General features: G+C 41.2%; 1 protein-coding gene across 4 annotated transcripts in view; it reads left to right on the top strand.

Annotated features, from left to right (window-relative positions):
- The window catches only part of LOC142140899 (protein mono-ADP-ribosyltransferase PARP4-like), a 219,748-nt gene that overhangs the window by 153,145 nt on the left and 39,667 nt on the right, over positions 1–26,936 (top strand). For all 4 annotated transcript variants that reach the window (XM_075198874.1, XM_075198875.1, XM_075198873.1 and 1 more), the window contains 4 exons: positions 1,661–1,915; positions 3,301–3,555; positions 4,942–5,196; positions 8,623–8,808. In XM_075198874.1, coding sequence (XP_075054975.1) covers positions 1,661–1,915; positions 3,301–3,555; positions 4,942–5,196; positions 8,623–8,808 — 951 coding nt within the window. The remainder of the gene's footprint in view (positions 1–1,660; positions 1,916–3,300; positions 3,556–4,941; positions 5,197–8,622; positions 8,809–26,936) is intronic.

Raw genomic sequence — 26,936 nt, 5'->3', positions numbered from 1 at the left:
CATTATTTTAAAAATCTATATCTCTGGGATTCAGGAAGATAATAATATTTTAGTTTATTTAAACATTTTTAGCTGTTCATCTTTACAAGATTGCCACTAGTGTTACACACCAGATGGTAGTTTTGGATCCCAAGCTAATTCTGCAGATTCCCTCCGCCAGCCTTTGGATTACAACCTCAGGCTGCTCTACCTCCTCCACCTCGGAGCTCCCACATTACACCTGCAGTTGACTTTACAGTCCCACCCTCAACAGCATTATCTCTGGTTTGTTTATTTTACTATCCTTATTATTTGTGCAATGTCGGGGTATATGTATTTATTTCTGGGAGGTATGGCACTTTGTTATGCTCAGACTTTTTTTATTTCCTTGCATTTATACAGTTGCCACACTGATATATAGTAATGGAAAGTATTCTGGGTCACAAGTTTGTCAATGCTTCTTCCTGACACCAACAAGCAAGTTTAAAAACAAAACGTTACAAGTGAATTTAGTTTTTGATGTTTTTAATCAGCTCTCCGGTAAACACAAGTCCATTTGTGGGTTTGGAAGATAAGATAATAGTGGCAATTTTGATTGGCTGCTAAGAAAAATGACCCTAGTCTGTGTCTGTCTGTCTGTGTGTATGTTAGGGAGTTTAGACTGTAAGCCCCAATGGGGCAGGGACTGATGTGAGTGACTTCTCTGTACAGCGTGTCGAAGTCGTATAATTGGATGAACGAAAGTATATTGGTTAATATTGTTTTACCGTGCGATTGCGGTCAGTATGCCACGCTACACGTGGCATGGCGTGATCACGCGGTAAAATACGCACGTACACTCTCGCACTCTAACATTTAGTTATTTATATATTTCATATTTATATTGGTTCCATTCCACAGTGATTTATGAGCAGATAGTATTTAGTTTATTATTAGTTTATATATTATGATTATATGTACACTTTAGTGTTATTTGAGGTTCAGGTTATAGAAAACATGTCATGTTTAGTATCATTTTAATCCCCTATTCATCAAAAGTTGTCTGGTTCATTCGCCTAAGAGATCGCACACGGCATACTCTAGTTAGCGATGTTAGGGAAATAAATGTCTAAAGTGATACTGACAGTAATGTGTAAATAGACTAGCTTAAACTGCTTTCTGGGAGGGAGAATCATCTGGAATGTTGACCCTCACCCTTGGAGGGGGTTGTTTGAACTAGCCTATGACCTGTTTACACTGGACCCTCCTGAAGCCTGGACCTATAGAAGCAAGCCACGTCATCTGCATTGTTCTCTCTGTAACACTGAGTGTATATAATACAGCTCTAGCTGGTATTAGCCCAGTATTCTCTGACCACAGTATTCTGGAGTGAAGTACTGTACGCTGGTACCAGTGAAGCGCAGCTTAGCGAGCGCATGCGGGCGCGGTATGTATGTATCTTTTTGGTATTGGCTGTACTGTATTATAATTATGTATTGAACTGCTAAATTTTGCATCTGCTAAAATAAATTACTTTGAAAACACAACACAATCGCTTAGACAATGCTTATTTGATAAAACTACTTTAATAAGCGCAGCAGTTATGGTGACCAGGACCACTTTGTCATTATTATATAATTCTGCGGAAAATGTTTATGCTCCAAAATAAAGCATAATAATAAACTTTGTTTTCTGTATCTAGAGTACATTCGACTTGCCCTTGGGAAAGGCACAGGCACCGACAGTATTTGGCGGATCGGCACACTGTGATTCAGTCAAAATGATTCCTTTTCGACCTGCGACACCTAGTTTTTCACCACAAGCTAATTCTGCAGATTCCTTTCCTCCCCCGGTCTTTGGATTACAATCTCGGGCTTTTCCACCTCCTCCACCTCCGAGCTCCCGCATCACACCTGCAGTTGACTTTACAGTCCCACCCTCAACAGCATTTTCTTCGGTATGTTTATTTTTCTATGCTGATTATTTGTGCAATGTCGGGGTGTATGTATTTATTTCTGTGCACAGAACTTTTTATGTTACAGGTTTTTTTTTTATTTCCTTGCATTTAAACAGTTGCCACACTGATATATAGTAATGGACAGTATTCTGGATTGTAAGTTTGTCAATGCTTCTTCCTGAAACCAACAAGCAATTTTAAAAACAAAACGTTACAAGTGAATTTAGTTTTTGATGTTTTTAATCAGCTCCCCGGTAAACACAAGTCCATTTGTGGGTTTGGAAGATAAGATAATAGTGGCAATTTTGATTGGCTGCTAATAAAAATGACCCTTGTCTGTCTGTGTGTATGTTAGGGAGTTTAGACTGTAAGCCCCAATGGGGCAGGGACTGATGTGAGTGACTTCTCTGTACAGCGTGTCGAAGTCGTATAATTGGATGAACGAAAGTATATTGGTTAATATTGTTTTACCGTGCGATTGCGGTCAGTATGCCACGCTACACGTGGCATGGCGTGATCACGCGGTAAAATACGCACGTACACTCTCGCACTCTAACATTTAGTTATTTATATATTTCATATTTATATTGGTTCCATTCCACAGTGATTTATGAGCAGATAGTATTTAGTTTATTATTAGTTTATATATTATGATTATATGTACACTTTAGTGTTATTTGAGGTTCAGGTTATAGAAAACATGTCATGTTTAGTATCATTTTAATCCCCTATTCATCAAAAGTTGTCTGGTTCATTCGCCTAAGAGATCGCACACGGCATACTCTAGTTAGCGATGTTAGGGAAATAAATGTCTAAAGTGATACTGACAGTAATGTGTAAATAGACTAGCTTAAACTGCTTTCTGGGAGGGAGAATCATCTGGAATGTTGACCCTCACCCTTGGAGGGGGTTGTTTGAACTAGCCTATGACCTGTTTACACTGGACCCTCCTGAAGCCTGGACCTATAGAAGCAAGCCACGTCATCTGCATTGTTCTCTCTGTAACACTGAGTGTATATAATACAGCTCTAGCTGGTATTAGCCCAGTATTCTCTGACCACAGTATTCTGGAGTGAAGTACTGTACGCTGGTACCAGTGAAGCGCAGCTTAGCGAGCGCATGCGGGCGCGGTATGTATGTATCTTTTTGGTATTGGCTGTACTGTATTATAATTATGTATTGAACTGCTAAATTTTGCATCTGCTAAAATAAATTACTTTGAAAACACAACACAATCGCTTAGACAATGCTTATTTGATAAAACTACTTTAATAAGCGCAGCAGTTATGGTGACCAGGACCACTTTGTCATTATTATATAATTCTGCGGAAAATGTTTATGCTCCAAAATAAAGCATAATAATAAACTTTGTTTTCTGTATCTAGAGTACATTCGACTTGCCCTTGGGAAAGGCACAGGCACCGACAGTATTTGGCGGATCGGCACACTGTGATTCAGTCAAAATGATTCCTTTTCGACCTGCGACACCTAGTTTTTCACCACAAGCTAATTCTGCAGATTCCTTTCCTCCCCCGGTCTTTGGATTACAATCTCGGGCTTTTCCACCTCCTCCACCTCCGAGCTCCCGCATCACACCTGCAGTTGACTTTACAGTCCCACCCTCAACAGCATTTTCTTCGGTATGTTTATTTTTCTATGCTGATTATTTGTGCAATGTCGGGGTGTATGTATTTATTTCTGTGCACAGAACTTTTTATGTTACAGGTTTTTTTTTTTATTTCCTTGCATTTAAACAGTTGCCACACTGATATATAGTAATGGACAGTATTCTGGATTGTAAGTTTGTCAATGCTTCTTCCTGAAACCAACAAGCAATTTTAAAAACAAAACGTTACAAGTGAATTTAGTTTTTGATGTTTTTAATCAGCTCCCCGGTAAACACAAGTCCATTTGTGGGTTTGGAAGATAAGATAATAGTGGCAATTTTGATTGGCTGCTAATAAAAATGACCCTTGTCTGTCTGTGTGTATGTTAGGGAGTTTAGACTGTAAGCCCCAATGGGGCAGGGACTGATGTGAGTGACTTCTCTGTACAGCGTGTCGAAGTCGTATAATTGGATGAACGAAAGTATATTGGTTAATATTGTTTTACCGTGCGATTGCGGTCAGTATGCCACGCTACACGTGGCATGGCGTGATCACGCGGTAAAATACACACGTACACTCTCGCACTCTAACATTTAGTTATTTATATATTTCATATTTATATTGGTTCCATTCCACAGTGATTTATGAGCAGATAGTATTTAGTTTATTATTAGTTTATATATTATGATTATATGTACACTTTAGTGTTATTTGAGGTTCAGGTTATAGAAAACATGTCATGTTTAGTATCATTTTAATCCCCTATTCATCAAAAGTTGTCCGGTTCATTCGCCTAAGAGATCGCACACGGCATACTCTAGTTAGCGATGTTAGGGAAATAAATGTCTAAAGTGATACTGACAGTAATGTGTAAATAGACTAGCTTAAACTGCTTTCTGGGAGGGAGAATCATCTGGAATGTTGACCTTCACCCTTGGAGGGGGTTGTTTGAACTAGCCTATGACCTGTTTACAGTGGACCCTCCTGAAGCCTGGACCTATAGAAGCAAGCCACGTCATCTGCATTGTTCTCTCTGTAACACTGAGTGTATATAATACAGCTCTAGCTGGTATTAGCCCAGTCTTCTCTGACCACAGTATTCTGGAGTGAAGTACTGTACGCTGGTACCAGTGAAGCGCAGCTTAGCGAGCGCATGCGGGCGCGGTATGTATGTATCTTTTTGGTATTGGCTGTACTGTATTATAATTATGTATTGAACTGCTAAATTTTGCATCTGCTAAAATAAATTACTTTGAAAACACAACACAATCGCTTAGACAATGCTTATTTGATAAAACTACTTTAATAAGCGCAGCAGTTATGGTGACCAGGACCACTTTGTCATTATTATATAATTCTGCGGAAAATGTTTATGCTCCAAGATAAAGCATAATAATAAACTTTGTTTTCTGTATCTAGAGCACATTCGACTTGCCCTTGGGAAAGGCACAGGCACCGACAGTATTTGGCGGATCGGCACACTGTGATTCAGTCGAAATGATTCCTTTTCGACCTGCGACACCTAGTTTTTCACCACAAGCTAATTCTGCAGATTCCTTTCCTCCCCCGGTCTTTGGATTTCAATCTCGGGCTTTTCCACCTCCTCCACCTCCGAGCTCCCGCATCACACCTGCAGTTGACTTTACAGTCCCACCCTCAACAGCATTTTCTTCGGTATGGTTATTTTTCTATGCTGATTATTTGTGCAATGTCGGGGTGTATGTATTTATTTCTGTGCACAGAACTTTTTGTGTTACAGGTTTTTTTTTTTATTTCCTTGCATTTAAACAGTTGCCACACTGATATATAGTAATGGACAGTATTCTGGATTGTAAGTTTGTCAATGCTTCTTCCTGAAACCAACAAGCAATTTTAAAAACAAAATGTTACAAGTGAATTTAGTTTTTGATGTTTGTAATCACGCTCCCCACTGAACACAAGTCCGTTTGTGGGTTTAGATGAGAAAATAATTGTAGAAATTTTGTTTTTAGCCTACACTCATTAAAATTTCCCCTGCTTATTATTTGTGCAATGTCGGGGTGTATGTATATATTTCTGTGCAGTGAACTTTTTTATGTTACAGTTTTTTTTTATTTCCTTGCATTTTAAGGGATTTAGGTCAACTAACCGGCGTCCCACTCAGTGAGCTAATAAAGAAAGACTCTGAGACAAGTATTTGGTAAAATTATTTCGGTCACAGCTTTATTAAACTCTTCCAAACTTGGCAGACAAGCGGCGTGCAAGGCTAATAAAATATATCACCTTTTCCAGTTCCATCTGGAAAAATGGGGCATGTTCTGCCTACTAACATGTAGGCACCGCAACAACGTCCTCTTGAGACCAGCCCCTTGGCATTAATCACCCTCCAATTGCTGAAACCTGGCACGCCGCTGGTATTGGCCCAACCATTGAAGCTGGAAACAGGCATATGGCCGTCTACCCAGGGCGATACTGCCTGGTGTTCTCTCTAGAAAAATATTACCACCTTTTCCAGTTCCATCTGGAAAAATAGGGCGTGTTCTGCCTACTTCCATGTAGGCACCGCAACAATGCCCTCTAGAGACCAGCCCCCTTGGCATAAATCACCCTCCAATAAACCTGGCACGCCGCCAGTATTGGCCCAATCATTGAAGCTGGAACCAGGCGTGCGTCCGTCTTCCCTGGGTGATACTGCCCGGCCCTGCTGGCTCCCCACTTCCTATGCCATGCTCGCCGCTTTCCCGCCCTTCCAACTGTGACAAAGCAATTTGAGCAATAAATCATATTCACAAAGCATACAATGACAACAACATAACAACATTACATGTCAAGCATTTACCAAGATTACATATATAAAGTGCTTGATATATAGTATATATTTTACCTCTTGTTTTTATTTATTTTTAAGGAAATACCTGCATGTACTGTAGGGGATGGGTGGGTGGGAGACTGAAAAATCTGTGTATACTTTGTCTCCTTCCCCCTCTCCTTTAACTACTATCAGCCTGTCCTGCCTTTTGTCTCGCCCACTGCCCCCTCCTTTCCCTGAGTGGCTACCTGCACTGCTCAGCTGTAACAAAATAGGACGGACTTAGTTGTCTGCACCCCCCTTTCTTCATGTCACTTGCATCGGGCCGCCTAGCGACCATCCTCCCTTATTCCCCTTCGACGCTATTGCTGCGCCTGCGATTCCTTAAACAGTTGTCACACTGATATATAGTAATGGACAGTATTCTGGATTGTAAGCTTGTCAATGCTTCTTCCTGAAACCAACAAGCAATTTTAAAAACAAAATTACAAGTAAATTTAGTTTTTGATGTTTTTAATCACTCTCCCACTGAACACAAGTCCATTTGTGGGTTTGGATGATAAAATAATTGTAGAAATTTTGTTTTTAGTCTACACCCATAAAAAGCCTAAATTGTATCTTCAATTACCCCTGACTAACTTTTATGGTATCCAATCTGAAGAAACACAAAAATAAACAGATGCCATTATACTCTTTATTGAACATATATCAAGAGCTACACAATTGAACATTATTTTCTAAATCTATATCTCTGGGATTCAGGAAGATAATGATATTTTAGTTTATTTAAAACATTTTTAGCTGTCCATCTTTACAAACTTGCCACTAGTATAACTCACCAGATGGGTTGTTTTGAATAGGGCTGCTGGGCACACATGCTGCCCATGGTGTTATGTGGAGGATGGCACATACCTACTGCTTTTGCCTGTGATAAAGTGACTTTGCAATTCATGGGTTCATTTGATACCTATAAATTCATACCTTTATAACACTGTAGAGAGAAAATTAGGATAACAATTGCCACACCGCTTATTATTATTATTTACTTATATAGCACCAGTCATATTATTACAGTGTAAATTTCCTATGAGACACACCACAGTCACTGTAGGGTCCATTTTTTCAGGAACCATTTAAACTATGAGTATGTTCTTGGACTGTGGGAGGCAACTAGACCACCCAGAGGAGAATCATGCAAACACTGGGAAAACATAAAACTTAATACAGATAGGTCCTGATCAGAATCAAACCCACGACCCTAGCACTGTGAAGCAGCAATGCTATCCACTGTGAAACCATGCTGCCACTTGATCCTTGCACTAATCGTCTACTAATCGACCCAAACCACGCCCACATTTAACAAAGGTCACGCAGCCAAGTTTATGCACTGACTGTTTTCCTGCTCTCCTAATAGTGATAAACAAACAAAATAATACTACTGAACTGGATACATTGCAAGAGTCCAATTAAGGCAACCTGAATTAAGTTGGCTAATGACCCCCTCCAAATTGGTTTTCAAATGGTGTGCTGTGGGCACATTAATGTATTTAGTCAGATTGCATTAGGTGTAGGTGCAGTAAAGGTGTTAGGAACAAACAGATTCTGGCAGCACTTCTAAGCCTGATTGATTCTTCGTTTCATTGTTTTAAAGCATAAATTGATTCTTAATCTCCTGATTGAGTGAGCGTCACATGCAATATTGCTAATAATATTGATTTTACAACAAATTGATTCTGGTAGCGCTTTTAAGCACAATTGATTCTTCAACATCACCATCTTTTTTTACACAAAATTGATTCTTATTTACCTATTCATCTTATTCATCTAACCGCACATTGGGGCTTGGAACTCTCTACATGGATGGAGTTAGCTGACGGTTCAGCCTTTTTCCTAGATTATAGTCTAGTGTGTGACTGATACCCTTGGATACATTAGAGACACACTTTTGGAAACCGGGTGGAATCTGATATTTCCTTAACTTGCAGCTTTAACCTTAGTTGTATACTGACAAAATGTGATTGGGACACACATTATCATTTTACTGTTTGATTGCTTTTTAATGAATTTACCCCCTGTGTTACATAAACAAGTGTACTACTAGCTGTGAGCGGCTGATAGGGGCATTTTAGAATTCACATTCTTTACATATGAACTATTTTGCTTTGAGTAATATATGTGTAATATATTAGGTTTGATCCTTTATTTAATCATTTGTATGCATGTAAAAACTAGTCTATATTGTATTTATAATAAATAAATCCTTTCAAAATAAAATAATAATATTATATAAACGTTTTTTTTTCTGTATTTAGAGCACTTTTGACTTGCCTAGGAGGCATGTAGAGGCACCGAAAACAGTTGGCAGTTCAACACTCTTTGCTTCAATAAAGCCATCTGAAGGCATCAGTTACGCTGCATTTCCTCCACCTCCACCGCCTCCGAGCTCCCTTACACCTGCACTTGACTTAACCGTCACAACTTCGCCGGTATCACTGTCGGTACGTTTATTTTGCAATGCTTATTGTTTCTGCAATTTCAGGATGAATATATTTATATCTGTATATAGCACATTTAGGTGAGTAGTATGCGTTCTTTTTTATTTTCAGTCTTATTTTTATTTTATTTTTACTGAAAATAAGTTTTTTGCATTTTCTAAGATAATTGCAAAGGATACAGAAAAAAGAAAACAGGGGAGGGGTAAGACATAAATTGGGAAAAAGGGGTACATAGTGGGAACGAAGCACAACAATATGTCATAAAACACAGGCAATCTACACAGTCATCTCTCTGAAGTATTTAAGCTGGGTACACACTACAGTGTTTTCGTCCAATAATCGGCTGAAACAGCCGACATACGACCGCTCGTTCAAAAGTGGGGTCAGTGTGTACACTTACACGATGGTCGAAAGTCTGCCCAAATGGACGATTGTCGCCTCATTTGGTTGGTCGTACCGTTTAATATTTTCGTTCCAATCTCGTTTCCGCTGTGTAGTGTGTATAGACTTCCGACAGATCCACGACAATCCTCCGATACTTCCTGGACCTGGGGGGCGTGTGTATGTAAATTTTTATGTCAATCACAGTCCCACGTGGTGTGTTATCCGCACATCCCTGTGTTTTGTATCGATGTGTATTGCACCTGTCTGGCTGTAGACCGTTACACGTGTAGAAAGCGGTATGGGTCTCCTTAAATGGGTGTTCTCCCTCTGGATGAGTGGGGTTACAAAATAGAGCAGTTCCTGAAAAGTTGAATCATTCATACGAAGAAAATTCTTTAAATCATCGGGGTTGTTGTCCCGTATCTCCTATAGCAGGGGCATATGGCAGAACGTGTCTCTCCTCTTGAATCACTCTTTGCTCCAACATGATCTATTCTTTCTACTTCTTTCTCTTCGGTTCCATACCAGCAGTCTTCTTGCCACAGTAAGCATGAGAAGTGCAGCTGCTTGTTCTTGTTTTGTAGCCATTGTACGTTTACAAATGGGAATGAATGAAGGGACAGTGTAGCCTTCTGTTTTCAAGCTGTTTTGGGAGTTAACTATAGTGCAGAGTCCGCCCCTTTATGCTAATGTCTTCGGTACCTCGTACATTTCCCCGCAAATGTTGCTGCAGTGTGTACGAAATTAAAATCATTGCTCACGACAACATGACTGTAAAAAGTTGCTAAAGGGACGTCCGCTCTTCCCTTTATCGTTCTAAACAAGGCTAGTGTGTATGCAGTCCATGGACCGAGCGATCGGACCATCGATCGCATGTAAAATCGCTTGGCATAAAAAGTTGGTCGAAATTTCTGTAGTGTGTACCCAGCTTTAGATATAAGTATAGCCAGTTGACTAATAAAATTAGAGATTGCAACCCTAAACATAAGTCACTTTATCTTTTACAGTACTGAGGCTAACCCATATTTTCTATGTACCTAGGCCTAAACACAAATAATTCTTAGACCAAATCAAGAAACCCTTAAAGCCCAACTGAATCGTGGATATCTAACCGATGGGGGGACCGGGGTGGGACACCCCCTCCCTCTGTGACATAAATATGCCAGCTATGCCATTTCACTAATGGGGAAGTGGCTGCCGTGGAATACGGAACTCCTAGAGTCTCCATCTCAAAGTTGAAGTTCACTTTAGTTATCACCTTGGACAAAGTCGGTGTAGACTGTTGTTTCCAGGCCTGAGCTATGGCAGCTCTGGTTGCAATAAACACTTGACTCATCCCATACCTGTCCCAGGAGGGAACTGAGGGGGGATAATGATGCAACAAAGCAAGCTCTGGGGATGGAGTTATTGGATATCCAAATATCCTCTCCAACAAATGGAAATCCTCTAACCACAGGGGTTGCATGACCATAAAACATGAAATATATCTCCTCTCTCAGTACAATTACGCCATGTCGGGGGTACTGAGGACCAAATTTTGTGCAATTTCTCAGGGGTCACGTACAATCTATTCAAGAGTTTCACCAGCATTCAGTATGATTGAGACACTTGAACATTGTGAAAGAGTTTCGAAAAATACGTTCCCATTCCTCCTCAGAGAACTCTACCTAGAGATCGACCTCCCATTGGAGTTGAATTTTTGGTTTGGTTTGTTTTGTTTTTTTAAATACCTTTTTATTGGGGTAGAAAGTGCAATCCAACAGAGAAAAGACATGCATCAACATCCAAAATTACAGCGAAATAACTTAGCCATTCTTGCTACAAAAACAATAGGCAATACAATGCTGTAAGGCAGCACGCAGTGTCATATAACTAAATTAAACAAAAACAAAACAAACCTCAAGTAACACATCGGTTGTGAAATGAGATGTGGGATTCCCAGCCCAGAAAGTGAAAACACTCAGTCACCGATAATACAATTGGGGGATCATCATCACATACCAGAGCTCGCACCATGTTGTGTGGCAGAAGCATCGCCAAAGTTGCGTTTTGAGAGTTTCAGAAAGTATATCTATAATAAACCTTCCCACGTATCAAAGAGCAGTCTTACCCTGGATTCCTTCTGCAGAGAAGTTTTGATTAAGTCATTACGAAACATGGTAAAGATTTTTCCGAAACAACGATAAAGAAGGAGGAGCGTTCTGGGCCCAGCGCTGGAGAATGCTATTTCTTGCAGCAGCCGAGATGGCAATAGTTTTTTACAACCCTTACACACCTTACATTCCCTAGGGAGTATCCCAAATATGACCCACTCAGGAGAGCACAGTGCAAAGTTCACCAGATGTGCAATAGAGAATCTCCTTTCTAAAATGTCCTCTTAATGGGGGGGCAGCTTCATAAATGGTGTGGTAAGTCCGCCCTGAGAAAACCACATTTTGAACAGAGATGAGTAGTAGTTAAACCAATTTGGAATCTGCGAGTGGGAGAGATATAAGTCCTATGATAAATGTTTAAAAGCATCTCTTCATAAGACATTGCTGGGAAAGTGTGTATCGAATCTGCCATTGCCTGTAAGAGGGTAGTAGTTGTGCAGTTCATCAAGCATTTTGTCCATTGGGATAATCCGGTTTTGGATTTAGTATAATCGAATTGGTGGCATAGAAGGGAATAATGGTGCAAAATGGCTTTATGCTGCGAAACAGGTTCCAGAAGTATGACATCACGTGAGTTGTCCCAATCATGTTTGGATATGTGACACTGCACTAACGTAATCTTGACTCTGCAAAAATCCATATTATAAGGTCAAATCACTGCATAGTTGTCTGATTCTTGGGCATAGGTTATAGGTCTTCTAGCAGATCTATCCACCAGTGATCTGATCATAGTAATACCCTCTCTCTCCCACATTGTGAAGGGATAAGAAGTCATGCAGATCTGGAAGTCTGGGTTTCCGAGCAGAGGAAGGTAAACAGAGACTTAGGGGTTGAGATGGAATGCATGGCGATGCTTATACCAAACTATACGTGTAGATGTGAGTATTGTTTTATGGAGGACATAACCAGGGATTTTTTGATCATGTAGGTTCAAGAACATTAGCAAATTGAGATGAGGGAGAAAACTTTTGTCAATTGAGGTACAATGATAGGTTTCAGCATTGTGTAGCCAATCTCTCAAGTAACACATTTGGGCAATTTGATTATAAAAGGCAAAATTGGGTAAATTAATTCCTCCATTCATGTAGTCTCCACTGAGTCTATTTTAGCAACATCTGCACATGTTAAATGTAGAACCTGAAGGGGGTACAACAGTTCAGGAAATATCATTTTGAGCAAATTCGCCATACCCCCATAGGAGAGACACAAACGACCCCAACTCATCATTACGTAGCAGTCTGCCAGGGATAGGACCGTAGCCTTAATCCCAGATGAAAGTGATTGGAAGGAATTGCCAAGAGTATCCGTCACAATTGCAATAGGCTCAGGCCAGAATCAGAAGTATGGGGCAGGTGTCATGGCAACAGATCAGGGCACTGCAGGGGAATCCAAGGAGCCTCCAGGTGATAATAGTTACACTGAGCATGGAAAGTTCTGAGGACATTGTAGCAAAAGGAGCAATGTCTCCAAAATCAGTGACCCTGGTAATGTAGAGCAAAAGTGAGGAGTTAACAAGTAACAACGATCCAGAAAGCTGAGCAATAGTCTTCCCTCCAGCAGCCAATAGTCAGTTGGAAAAGATAGAGGGACATAAAGAAAATAAAGAATATAGTGACATCCAATACTGCACCCCTTCAGGGGATAAACTTACCAACACCTTGTTGTCCTGGTAACATATGCAGAGACAGCTCACCCCACCTAGACAATCAGCAGAAAAGTCCAGTTGACAACCTCCACAACTTCTATGTAGCTGCAGCAGTGAGGGCATGTATCATGTGGTAAAGACATCTGTAGAGCTCCCAGGGCAACAAGCAAGAAGGGAGGAAGCTGATCCTCAATGGGTTCTCCTGCTGTGGAAATAAAGAAAGACCTTTCAGGGTCGCAGCACTCAGGAGGACATCCATCATCAGATCAGAGATGAGGCAGCACCTTCGGATATTCGCCGCTACAACAAACACCTCCAGACAGACCCCTATGAGGGGGGCATCGCTAGTGTCCAGTGAAGGGACTGACAGTCCCAGTAGACACAATGGCAGAGCTAGCAACCAGCCATAATTCAGGGGGAAAAGCACAAGCAGTGCTGTCAGCAGTGGGGAAGCAAACCAGCGACCAGCGCCTGGGGCAACAATAGAGGGATTAACAGCCACAGCACCAGATGCACTCTACTGATTCTTGATCCTGTCTTGATGCTTGGGGTCGAGAGGTTCTTCTGCGCCAGAAACAGCGCTCCCTCCAGCAGCCCAGTCATTCAATGTCTCCCTGTAGAAGGAACAGTACAAGAGAGCAAAGCCACGTGTCCAGCTAGAGATGTCAGTATGGCGTTTTGCAGGATGGTGGGACCGAAGCTAGGGCCAGACTCTGGGCAACAAAAGGTACCCTCAAAGAGACAAATAATCACACAGTTTTGATCCCGGGCCAGTAGCACCACATGAGCGTGAACTAGAGATGCCAAACTAGAGCTAGAAAGCAGTAAAAAGTAATAGATTCTCGGGTAGTGTTTAGTGGATGGTTAAACACTGCCATCTTGGTTGCACCACCCACTGGAAGCCCTCAGTCTTTTCTTTTTCTCCTTGCACTTAATGAGTTGTCACACACACACACACATATATGTATATGTGTAGTCAATGAGACTACCATTAACTTTCTGGACCTTACAATCACGAAGACCAATGATGGGAGATTAGATACTGATATTTACCGCAAAAAGACAGCAACAAATAGTCTCCTACATTTCACTAGTTCTCATTTCACCCCGGTGATTAAGAGGGTCCCAAAGGGGGAACTGTTAAGAATCAAGAGAAAATTCTCTGACAAAACAGTGTTAACACAAAGATCTGCTGAACTTAAGAAAAGACTTATTGATCGAGACTACAGTAGAACGGTGATTAGACAAGCAGAAAGGGCGGTTAATACAAGAGATAGAGAATCTCTCATATACCCTTCTCCCAACAACAAAAATAAAAAAATGATACAAAAGAATGATATAAGAATGATAGGCACTTATTGTACTGAATGGAAAAACAGCAGCTATTTTCCAAAAACATTGGCACATTCTTATGTTAGATGAGAATCTCCACAAAATTCTCAAAGATAAGGTATCGATCACATGGAGACGTTCCAGAAATCTCAGGGACCAATTAGTCCACAGTTCATTTCAGTCACAACGGAAACAATTATCAACAAGACCTAAGGGCTTCTTTTGTTGTGGAGTCTGTAAAGCGTGCCAGTATGTAACACCTACTTAGGAATATACCGATAAATATACTGATAAATTCTCAAAAGTGTGGAAGATAGAACAATTTCTTAACTGTAACACACCATATGTAATATACTGTTTAACTTGTCCTTTCAACTCCGTTATATAGGGATGACCAGTAGACCATTTAAAAAGAGAATTCTTGAACACGTTGGCAATATTCGCAATGCCATTAGGGACAAAGCCAAGTTGAGACCACTCTCCTCGGTAGCAAAACATTTTTCACAATATCATGATAATGATCCAAAACATTTAAAGGCATATGCCATGGAACAAATAAATTTAGATCTCAGAGGAGGAGATATACAAAGTGAGCTCCTCAGACATGAGACCAAAAAAATCTTCCTGATGGGGAGTCTGATCCCTAATGGTTCGAACGATAACAGTAATTATATAGTCTTTACTTAATAAACAGTTAACAGCATTTCTCTTCTGCATGACCCTATTATATAATGATTAACTTAACTATCAATCATCACTATTGAATATAGAATTATAACCTCTTTTGTGATCCAACACAAAGATAACTGTATAACAAATAACGGAATTTTCCTTACACTCATCAACAGTTTACTTCCGAATTTAGTGTTTATGTTGTTGTTTTTTTTATTTTAAACACTTATTATTTTTTCACTGTTGCACTCTCCTAAGCACTTTATAGATTAAACAAGTCACCAATTTTAATTTTGCTATGTTTCTTTGGAAACTCTTAAATAATTATCTTCATTTTTTTGGGATGTATTAATCCTATAACAGGATCCACTAAATTACTAGAAATAAAAATCGTTCATATTCAGCACATCATTTTTATCATAAACAATTTACAGCACTTACACAAAAATTAAATATGAATATTTTAATTAGGATTATAAATGAATAACACAAAAATATTATGCTCATAGTAAACCCTAAAAGAAACATTGTAAATTGGCTTATCAAAAATTGTACTTTATTGACATCACTATTGTAACACAAGAATCACTTATCATTATATTAAGACAATATGTAATATAATTATATAATATAAATAGTGCTCTAGGTATAATATAATTAATAGTAGTTGGGTCAAATGTAAACCAATGAGGTCATATTCTTTAAATCAACTTCAATGACACATTAAATATGTGTAAATATCCAGTTAATTATAGGGATGAGCGCACTCGGATTTATGAAATCCGAGCCCACCCGAACGTTGCGGATCCGAGTCGGATCCGAGACAGATCCGGGTATTGGCGCCAAATTCAAATGTGAAACTGAGGCTCTGACTCATAATCCCGTTGTCGGATCTCGCGATACTCGGATCCTATAAATTCCCCGCTAGTCGCCGCCATCTTCACTCGGGCATTGATCAGGGTAGAGGGAGGGTGTGTTAGGTGGTCCTCTGTGCTGTTTAGTTCTGTGCTGTGCTGTGCTGTGCTGTGTTCTGCAGTATCAGTCCAGTGGTGCTGTGTGCTGTGCTCTGTCCTTCTGAGGTCAGTGGTGCTGCTGGGTCCTGTGCTGTGTCCTGTTCAGTCCAGTGGTGCTGTGTCCTGTGCTCTGTGCTTCTAAGGGCATAGTTATTTCCCCAATATTCCCCTGTGTTTAAAAAAATAAAAAAAAGTTTTTTTAAAAAATACCAAAAACTACTTTAATTTTTTTTAATTACCACAAAATTTGCACAACCAATCCTGCAGTATAAGCCCATTGGTACTGCAATATTACCAAGTTCACACATTCAGCAGTAAAAGTCCAGTGGTACTGCAATATTACAAAGTTTACACATTCTGCAGTATCAGTCCAGTGGTGCTGTGTCCTGTGCTCTGTCCTGCTGAGTTCCGTAGTGCTGCTGGGTCCTGTGCCGTGTCCTGTTCAGTCCAGTGGTGCTGTGTCCTGTGCTCTGTGCTTCTAAGGGCATAGTTATTTCCCCATTATTCCCAAGTTTTTAAAAAATAAAAAAAAGTAAAAAAAAATAAAAAAGTAAAAAAAATAAAAATAAATATAATAATTATAACCAAATTTGCAAAACCAATCCAGCAGTATAAGTCCATTGGTACTGCAATATTACAAAGTTCACACATTCTGCAGTATCAGTCCAGTGGTGCTGTGTCCTGTGCTCTGTCCTGCTGAGTTCCGTAGTGCTGCTGGGTCCTGTGCCGTGTCCTGTTCAGTCCAGTGGTGCTGTGTCCTGTGCTCTGTGCTTCTAAGGGCATAGTTATTTCCCCACTATTCCCAAGTTTTTTAAAAATAAAAAAAAAGTAAAAAAAAATAAAAAATTAAAAAAAATATATATATATAATAATTATAACCAAATTTGCAAAACCAATCCAGCAGTATAAGTCCATTGGTACTGCAATATTACCAAGTTCACACATTCTGCAGTATCTTGTGCTACATATAATGGAGACCAAAAATTTGGAGGATAAAGTAGGGAAAGATCAAGACCCACTTCCTCCTAATGCTGAAGCTGCTGCCACTAGTCATGACATAGACGATGAAATGCCATCAACGTCGTCTTCCAAGCCCGATGCCCAATCTCGTAGTACCGGGCATGTAAAATCCAAAAAGCCCAAGTTAAGAAAAAGTAGCAAAAAGAGAAACTTAAAATCATCTGAGGAGAAACGTAAAGTTGCCAATATGCCATTTACGACACGGAGTGGCAAGGAACGGCTTAGGCCCTGGCCCGTGTTCATGACTAGTGGTTCAGCTTCACCCACGGATCTTAGCCCTCCTCCTCCTCCCCCCCCTACAAAAAATTGAAGAGAGTTATGCTGTCAGCAACAAAACAGCAAACAACTCTGCCTTCTAAAGAGAAATTATCACAAATCCACAAGGCGAGTCCAAGGATGTTGGTGGTTGTCAAGCCTGACCTTCCCATCACTGTACGGGAAGAGGTGGCTCGGGAGGAGGCTATTGATGATGTAGCTGGCGCTGTGGAGGAACTTGATGATGAGGATGGTGATGTGGTTATTGTAAATGAGGCACCAGGGGGGGAAACAGCTGATGTCCATGGGATGAAAAAGCCCATCGTCATGCCTGGTCAGAAGACCAAAAAATGCACCTCTTCGGTCTGGAGTTATTTTTATCCAAATCCAGACAACCAATGTATGGCCATATGTAGCTTATGTAAAGCTCAAATAAGCAGGGGTAAGGATCTTGCCCACCTAGGAACATCCTCCCTTATACGTCACCTGAATAACCTTCATAGTTCAGTGGTTAGTTCAGGAACTGGGGCTAGGACCCTCATCGGTACAGGGACACCTAAATCCCGTGGTCCAGTTGGATACACACCAGCAACACCCTCCTCGTCAACTTCCTCCACAATCTCCATCAGATTCAGTCCTGCAGCCCAAGTCAGCAGCCAGACTGAGTCCTCCTCAATACGGGATTCATCCGAGGAATCCTGCAGCGGTACGCCTACTACTGCCACTGCTGCTGTTGCTGCTGTTAGTCGGTCATCTTCCCAGAGGGGAAGTCGTAAGACCGCTAAGTCTTTCACAAAACAATTGACCGTCCAACAGTCGTTTGCCATGACCACAAAATACGATAGTAGTCACCCTATTGCAAAGCGTATAACTGCGGCTGTAACTGCAATGTTGGTGTTAGACGTGCGCCCGGTGTCCGCCATCAGTGGAGTGGGATTTAGAGGGTTGATGGAGGTATTGTGTCCCCGGTACCAAATCCCCTCGAGATTCCACTTCACTAGGCAGGCGATACCAAAAATGTACAGAGAAGTACGATCAAGTGTCCTCAGTGCTCTTAAAAATGCGGTTGTACCCACTGTCCACTTAACCACGGACATGTGGACAAGTGGTTCTGGGCAAACAAAGGACTATATGACTGTGACAGCCCACTGGGTAGATGCATCCCCTTCCGCAGCAACAGCAACAGCTGCATCAGTAGCAGCATCTACAAAATGGCTGCTCATGCAAAGGCAGGCAACATTGTGTATTACAGGCTTTAATAAGAGGCACAACGCTGACAACATATTAAGAGAAAATGAGGGAAATTATCTCCCAGTGGCTTACCCCACTTAGACTCTCATGGGGATTTGTGGTGTCAGACAATGCCAGTAACATTGTGCGGGCATTAAATATGGGCAATTTCCAGCACGTCCCATGTTTTGCCCACACCATTAATTTGGTGGTGCAGCATTACCTCAAGAGTGACAGGGGTGTGCAGGAGATGCTTTCGGTGGCGCGCAAAATTGCTGGACACTTTCGGCATTCAGCCAGTGCCTACCGCAGACTAGAGGCACATCAAAAAAGCATGAACCTGCCCTGCCATCACCTCAAACAAGAGGTTGTGACGCGCTGGAACTCCACCCTCTATATGCTGCAGAGGATGGAGGAGCAGCAAAAGGCCATTCAGGCCTACACAGCCACCTACGACATAGGCAAAGGAGTGGGGATGCGCCTCAGTCAAGCGCAGTGGAGACTGATTTCCGTGTTGTGCAAGGTTCTGCAGCCATTTGAACTTGCCACACGAGAAGTCAGTTCCGACACTGCCAGCTTGAGTCAGGTCATTCCCCTGATCAGGCTGTTGCAGAAGCAGCTGGAGAAAGTGAGGGAGGAGCTGGTAAGCCATTGCGATTACAGCAAGCATGTAGCTCTTGTGGATGTAGCCCTTCGTACGCTTTGCCAGGATCCGAGGGTGGTCACTCTTTTAAAGTCAGAGGAATACATTCTGGCCACCGTGCTCGATCCTCGGTTTAAAGCGTATGTTGTGTCTCTGTTTCCGGCGGACACAAGTCTACAGCGGTGCAAAGACCTGCTGGTCAGGAGATTGTCCTCTGAAGAGGACCGTGACATGCCAACAGCTCCACCCTCATTTTCTTCCACATCTATGGCTGCGAGGAAAAAGCTCAGTTTTCCCAAAAGAGGCACTGGCGGGGATGCTGATAACATCTGGTCCGGACTGAAGGACCTGCCAACCATTGCAGACATGTCTACTCTCGCTGCATTGGATGCTGTCACAATAGAAAAAATTGTGGATGATTACTTTGCTGACACCATCCAAGTAGACATGTCAGACAGTCCATATTGTTACTGGCAGGAAAAAAAGGCAGTTTGGAAGCCCCTGTACAAACTGGCTCTATTTTACCTGAGTTGTCCCCCCTCCATTGTGTACTCGGAAAGAGTTTTTAGTGCAGCGGGGAACCTGGTCAGTGAGCGGCGAAGGAGGTTGCTTCCTCACAACGTTGAAAAAATGATGTTTATAAAAATGAATAATCAATTCCTCAATGAAGTACAGCACTGCCCTCCAGATACTACAGAGGGACCTGTGGTTGTGGAGTCCAGCGGGGACAAATTGATAATGTGTGATGAGGAGGAAGTACACACTGTACGGGGAGAGGAATCAGAGGTTGAGGATGAGGACGACATCTTGCCTCAGTAGAGCCTGTTTAGTCTGTACAGGGAGAGATGAATAGCTTTTTTGGTGTGGGGGCCCAAACAAACCAATCATTTCAGCCAAAGTTGTTTGGTAGGCCCTGTCGCTGAAATGATTGGTTTGTTAAAGTGTGCATGTCCTATTTAAACAACATAAGGGTGGGTGTGAGGGCCCAAGGACAATTCCATCTTGGACCTTTTTTTTTTGCATTATATGAACAATCAACAGTCGTTTGCCATGTTCAAAAAGTAAAACCAAATTAAAAAAAATACAAGAAATTAAACCAAAAGTAAAATGCCGTGTCATAATTTAAAACAAGAGGTATTGACGTGCTCTAAAACTACTGTATTGTTGTTTATATTTTATAAACACTACACTTGAAAGCTTGAGTCTTTCAATAAAAAAGTAACTGTCCATTGCACGAATATTTGCAACAGGGACAATTTTAGGGTTAAGAAAGTCAACTAATAACACTTCGACGCTGTCTGTCTTTATAAACACTACACTTGGAAGTTGGAGGAGGTATTGTGGCCCCGGCACCAAATTTACTACCGGGGCCACTCCACTGTGCAGTCCATATTTAGGTGTATCAGATATTAAACAACGGTGACAGTTGATGCCCAATTTTTTAATTATATTGTGGCCTCGGTACCAAATTGTGTACCGGGGCCACCACACTACGCAGTCCATACCCTTTTTTGGTGGAATTCTGACACGTGGAGGGTTTTTTAATTATATTGTGGCCTCGGTACCAAATTGTGTACCGGGGCCACCACACTACGCAGTCAAGATAGATAGATGCGTATCATAGATAAAGTTCATTCAGTGGTGTGGGGCAAATTGAAAAATATTCAAAATGCACTGACATTATCAAAAACAAGAGGTTGTCACACGCTAAAACTCCAACATGTATATGATGGAGAGGATGGAGGAGCAGCCGTATGTGTAGTGTAATGCAGACCTGTTGAAGGTTTTTTATATATTTTATTGTGGTGCCCAGTGCCCACTCCTCTAGGCAGTCCAGGTACATTTGTTGGTGCGAATCATAAAAGTTCAGGGTTTTTAATATATCTTGTGGTGACCCACTCCTATACGCAGTCCAGGTACATTTATTGGTGCGATTCATAAAAGTTCAGGGTTTTTAATAGATATTGTGGTGACCCACTCCTCTACGCAGTCCAGGTACATTTATTGGTGCGAATCATAAAAGTTCAGGGTTTTTAATATATCTTGTGGTGACCCACTCCTCTACGCAGTCCAGGTACATTTATTGGTGCGAATCATAAAAGTTCAGGGTTTTTAATATATATTGTGGTGACCCACTCCTCTACGCAGTCCAGGTACATTTATTGGTGCGATTCATAAAAGTTCAGGGTTTTTAATATATTGTGGTGACCCACTCCTCTACGCAGTCCAGGTACATTTATTGGTGCGATTCATAAAAGTTCAGGGTTTTTAAGATATATTGTGGTGACCCACTCCTCTACGCAGTCCAGGTACATTTATTGGTGCGATTCATAAAAGTTCAGGGTTTTTAATATATCTTGTGGTGACCCACTCCTCTACGCAGTCCAGGTACATTTATTGGTGCGAATCATAAAAGTTCAGGGTTTTTAATATATCTTGTGGTGACCCACTCCTATACGCAGTCCAGGTACATTTATTGGTGCGATTCATAAAAGTTCAGGGTTTTTAATAGATATTGTGGTGACCCACTCCTCTACGCAGTCCAGGTACATTTATTGGTGCGAATCATAAAAGTTCAGGGTTTTTAATATATCTTGTGGTGACCCACTCCTATACGCAGTCCAGGTACATTTATTGGTGCGATTCATAAAAGTTCAGGGTTTTTAATAGATATTGTGGTGACCCACTCCTCTACGCAGTCCAGGTACATTTATTGGTGCGAATCATAAAAGTTCAGGGTTTTTAATATATCTTGTGGTGACCCACTCCTCTACGCAGTCCAGGTACATTTATTGGTGCGAATCATAAAAGTTCAGGGTTTTTAATATATCTTGTGGTGACCCACTCCTATACGCAGTCCAGGTACATTTATTGGTGCGATTCATAAAAGTTCAGGGTTTTTAATAGATATTGTGGTGACCCACTCCTCTACGCAGTCCAGGTACATTTATTGGTGCGAATCATAAAAGTTCAGGGTTTTTAATATATCTTGTGGTGACCCACTCCTCTACGCAGTCCAGGTACATTTATTGGTGCGAATCATAAAAGTTCAGGGTTTTTAATATATATTGTGGTGACCCACTCCTCTACGCAGTCCAGAAAGATACCTTGTTGCAACGTTTTGGACTAATAACTATATTGTGAGGTGTTCAGAATACACTGTAAATTAGTGGAAATGCTTGTTATTGAATGTTATTGAGGTTAATAATAGCCTAGGAGTGAAAATAAGCCCAAAAACTTGATTTTTAAACTTTTTATGTTTTTTTCAAAAAAAATCCGAATCCAAAACCTTAAATCCGAACCGAGACCTTTCGTCAAGTGTTTTGCGAGACAAATCCGAACCCCAAAAATAACGAAAATCCGGATCCAAAACACAAAACACGAGACCTCAAAAGTCGCCGGTGCACATCCCTAGTTAATTATATAGCAATAGGATTCTTATGGTAGGTGCAAGGTTTTAACAGTTTAGGATAATATCGGAACTTATGAGAGTCAAATATTTCCCCTCTATATACCAACCTTATAGATATTAAATAATACATTATAGAATTCTCCACATATCAGCACCAATGAATAATTCACTAATCATGTGATATGTGGAACCAATCAAGGTAGCTCTAATACAAACGAGCCTCCGAATCCCAAGATCAGCTGATACATTTTCGTCATATTAGGGGCATGTCAACCCCTTTATATAGCCAATCATATCTGACCATCGGGTTGCTTTGTAAAAGCTCATAAGCGAAACGTGCGTCGGTGTTAGCTGAGCTTGCTGGCTCAATGACTCTATTTTCATTTTTATTAAGCTGATAGTCCGAGGAATAATTAGGGAGTTTAGGGAATTCAGATATCGAGCCGTTTGAAGTAAATATTTATCAGCATAGCGGCAATCTCCGTTGTGGGCAGTGGAAGATACCACCAGGGAAAGCTTATACGACCTTAATAGCTTTCTGCTCATTAGGAACGACTTGCAGGGGGTAGCGGGTTATTATTACCACGCTAGATCAAGCAATATCAATTGACAGATACTTTCCTATCAGGAACTATATATAAAGGGCAAAATAGAACCTCAATATATTGCCTGTTTATATAGCGGCAACGCTATACTTACATATAGTAATATATGGAAACATATTACCAATTAACCTACCCTAGTTCCCTAAGAGCTATGTAGCATGCTACACTAAGGGATTCCTTCTAACCTCTTAAAGATTAGTTAATATTAGGGAGAAATACAGGGTTCCCAGATATATAGTAGCATATTTGGATTTTTATAACATGAAATCCATACTATCAGCGCTTTAAGATCTAAATTCATTAAGAACAGCAAGCCAGCATGGTAGTGGTCTACCTTTTAACTGTTTCTTAATGAGGTCACACAATATCTCAATCCAATTTTTAATATTTCACTTTATAGTATTTTATTATGTATTCTAATAAAGTTTATGATTTTATATATCCACTGTAATACAAAATATTTGTATAAAAGAGTGCCCTTCAGATACTAATTTCCTTTTTTCTCTTCTAAATGATCACTAGTGTTACACACCAGATGGGTTGCTTAGAATAGGGCTGCTGGACACACATGCTGTCCGTGGTGTTGTGTGGAGGATGGCATATACCTACTGGTCTTGCCTGTGATAAAGCGATTCTGAGAAGAGGTTTTGAATTCATGGATTCATTTGATGCCTAGAATTATGGACCATACCATTCAAGACTGTAGAGAGGGAAAATTAAAATGACAATTGCCATGCCACATATTATTATTATTGTTTATTTATATAGCTCCAATCATGTTATTCAGCGCTGTACAGTGTTACGGTTCCAAGGAGGGACAACTGGATCCTGGTGGTTCACTGGAATTGACGTGACTTCAGCTAGGGGCGCGGAGTCTAACAAGCGAAAAGGTGTTCACCAGTGATTCCCGCAAGGGAATATGGACTTCGCGGTTTCCACTTGCAGGTCACGGCCCCCTAGGAAGTTCCCAGTGCACCACGAGAGAGAGAGCATAGACAGATGTAGGTAGTATGCATTGCTACTGGCAACTGGCGAGATGATGAGCCAAGGGATGTTGCTAGGAGCGGATCTACCGGATAGCCTGCCGCTTTGCCACTGGAGATGGTAGCGATAATGATGTGAAATAAGCTCCAGGAGGGAATAGCGGAATATACTGTGGCGTAGGAGCCCGGAGGTGCAGGAACTCGGAAAGGCTGAGTAGGAATCCCCGGAATCTTGAGACGACACAGGAGCTGTATTCAGTACGGGTGTCAGAGACTGACTGAAAGAACCAGCACAGATTTCAGGTCAGGAAGGCATTAAATAGTGAAGTTCAAATTTGGCAGCCAATAGAGGGCAGTAGAAGCAGAGAAAAGGGTTAGGACGTTCTGCGCATGCGCAGAACAGTGATTGCCGATCCAGGAAGCAGAGAGACAGCGCTGGAGGAGAGCTGCAGTGTGGAACCAGGTAAGTGAGGCAGGGAATAGATATCAGGCGGGGGGAGCAGCGGAGACAAAGGTTACACACGCCGGCTCCCGCGGCGTGTGACATACAGACAATATATGGTCATATGCCCAATTGTAGCTTACAGTCTAAATTTGCTATGATACACATCACACTCAATCTAGGGTCCAATTTTTCAGAAGCCAATTAACCTACCAGTATGTTTTTGGACTGTGGGAGTCAAGTGGAGTACTTGGAGGATACCGATGTGAACACTGTGCGAACATACAAATTCCACTCAATTAGGACCCTGGTCAAAATATCACCCAGGACCCCGACGCTGTACTGCAAGGTTATTCCCTGAGCAACCATGCTTGTTCTCAACCGCTGTACAGTGGCACATTTATATATTTGCATTGATGTATTTAGTCAGATTGCTGAATTAGGTTTGGTGCAGCTGCTTGGTTTTTAATTCAACGTCCGACCACCCAAGTGATTGGCGCAGTAAGCAAATGATCATACTGTAGCAAATACCGCAGAAAGGGGCTTGGCAGCAGCATCCTGATTGGCTACCTGCTCCTTATAGGACTGAGAGGCCAGTGTCTCATCTGCAATTATAACTGAAGGCACACTGTACGTGTACTCTAACCTGTATCTACTCTGAATGGTTTTTTGGTTTTGACCCTGATCTTGCCTGCCCTGACCCTTGCTTTGGATACAGACCACCACTAGACTGCTGCCTGTCGTCACCCTTGCTTTATATACTGAACTTCTTTGGACTTCTGCTATTCCTTCCTATTGGTAAATTGTACCTCATCTGACACTGCAGACACCCGCTGGACTTATTTTGGTGAATGATGCTCACATTTACTTATCTTTGATAGCTTAGCTGTACACATGTCTCCAATTCTCTCATGTGCTAGTGTCAGAGATATGTATAAGCTCCTACTACCACATGTTAGTTGGGAATGACTGAGTATCATATCACACTCTAAGGGAAAGGGAGCTGTAATGGTGGAAACCACAATTAGCTAGTTTTAGGAATCATCCTAATTGTCCTGACGTCTGGCCTCACATTATAACCAGCCTTCATTTATGGAGACAAGCCTGGATCAAGTTTTGTTCAATCAGTTATAAGTCTTAACTCAGATGGTGGAGGACCTGTTTACCAGAATTGCTGCCAAGTAAGAAGCTTCCAGGGCACGTCATGTTACTTTTTCTACCTCCTTTTTAAATCTTCCTAATCGGTTTTCATGGAATTACACAGCATTTCGATATTTGCGATAGAGTTGCAAATTATACTTTAAATGTAGACCCCGCTCCTCAGGTTGGAGCACCATTGGGTAGGAATTATAATCTCATTACTACAGGTAGAACCGGGCCTTCGGCTAAGAATACCATTACTCTGCTCTCTCATGTATGAATCCTTTTTTGAGTGTTCTGTATGACTTATTTTCATTCCCCACGGCAGGTTTGCCTCCCGGTAGAGTATCACTGCTCTGAATTTGTATGTTTGCCAACTGATTGTGGATAGAATGATCCTTCTCTCCACAGCCAGTGTCTGTTAATGTTATCAGAACAAATAAAAGACTTTTTGGCATAGTACTAACCCAGTAATTACCTTGTTGGTAGGGGGTTTACAAATTGAACATATTTATTTATTACTGATACACTGAACCACATATTCTAGCATTATCCGGACTTTATGTGAGCCTACACAGTGGAGCAAAGACTGCCTGGAACACTGCCTATCCTTATCCATCCATCTTGATGTCAATAATATCAGGTTGTTACCTAATTCCTATAAGGAGTTTTCTGATGTCTTTAATAAAAAAAATAGTCACCTTAGCTCTGCAAAGGAACTTTGATCGTGCTATTGATCTCACCCCTGGTTTTAAACTTCCTAAAGGAAAAATCTTTTCCCTACTGACACCTTAATCTAAGGTCATGGAGGAGTATGAAATGGAAAATTTAGAGAAAAGTTTTATTAGACCCTCCCAAATCCCTTGTAGATGCTAGAAAAATGGAGGTTGTTACAGCTTGCGGTTATTGACATAAGCTTGCAGAATAGATGGAAGAGTCCTTCACCTATAGCAGCCGCCTTTCCCATAGAGCTTGATGTGCTCACAGGTACTTGGATGCCCCCATGACTTAACTTTTGCGTAGTGCAAGCTTATGTGCAGCTGGCAGGTAGGAGACGGTAGCAAGAACAGAACAGATGGTTGAAGCAGGCCAAGGTCAGGGGTCCGAAACTGACAGAATCGTCAGGGACAGACTAATGGGTCAGGACTGGCAGCGAACAGGGAAATCTGAATAGCAAGCCAGAGGTGAGGGCAATCGGCAAA

Source organism: Mixophyes fleayi, chromosome 2 (assembly GCF_038048845.1).
Source record: "Mixophyes fleayi isolate aMixFle1 chromosome 2, aMixFle1.hap1, whole genome shotgun sequence".
NCBI classification, from domain to species: domain Eukaryota; kingdom Metazoa; phylum Chordata; class Amphibia; order Anura; family Limnodynastidae; genus Mixophyes; species Mixophyes fleayi.
This window is presented reverse-complemented; position numbering and strand designations above follow the sequence as displayed.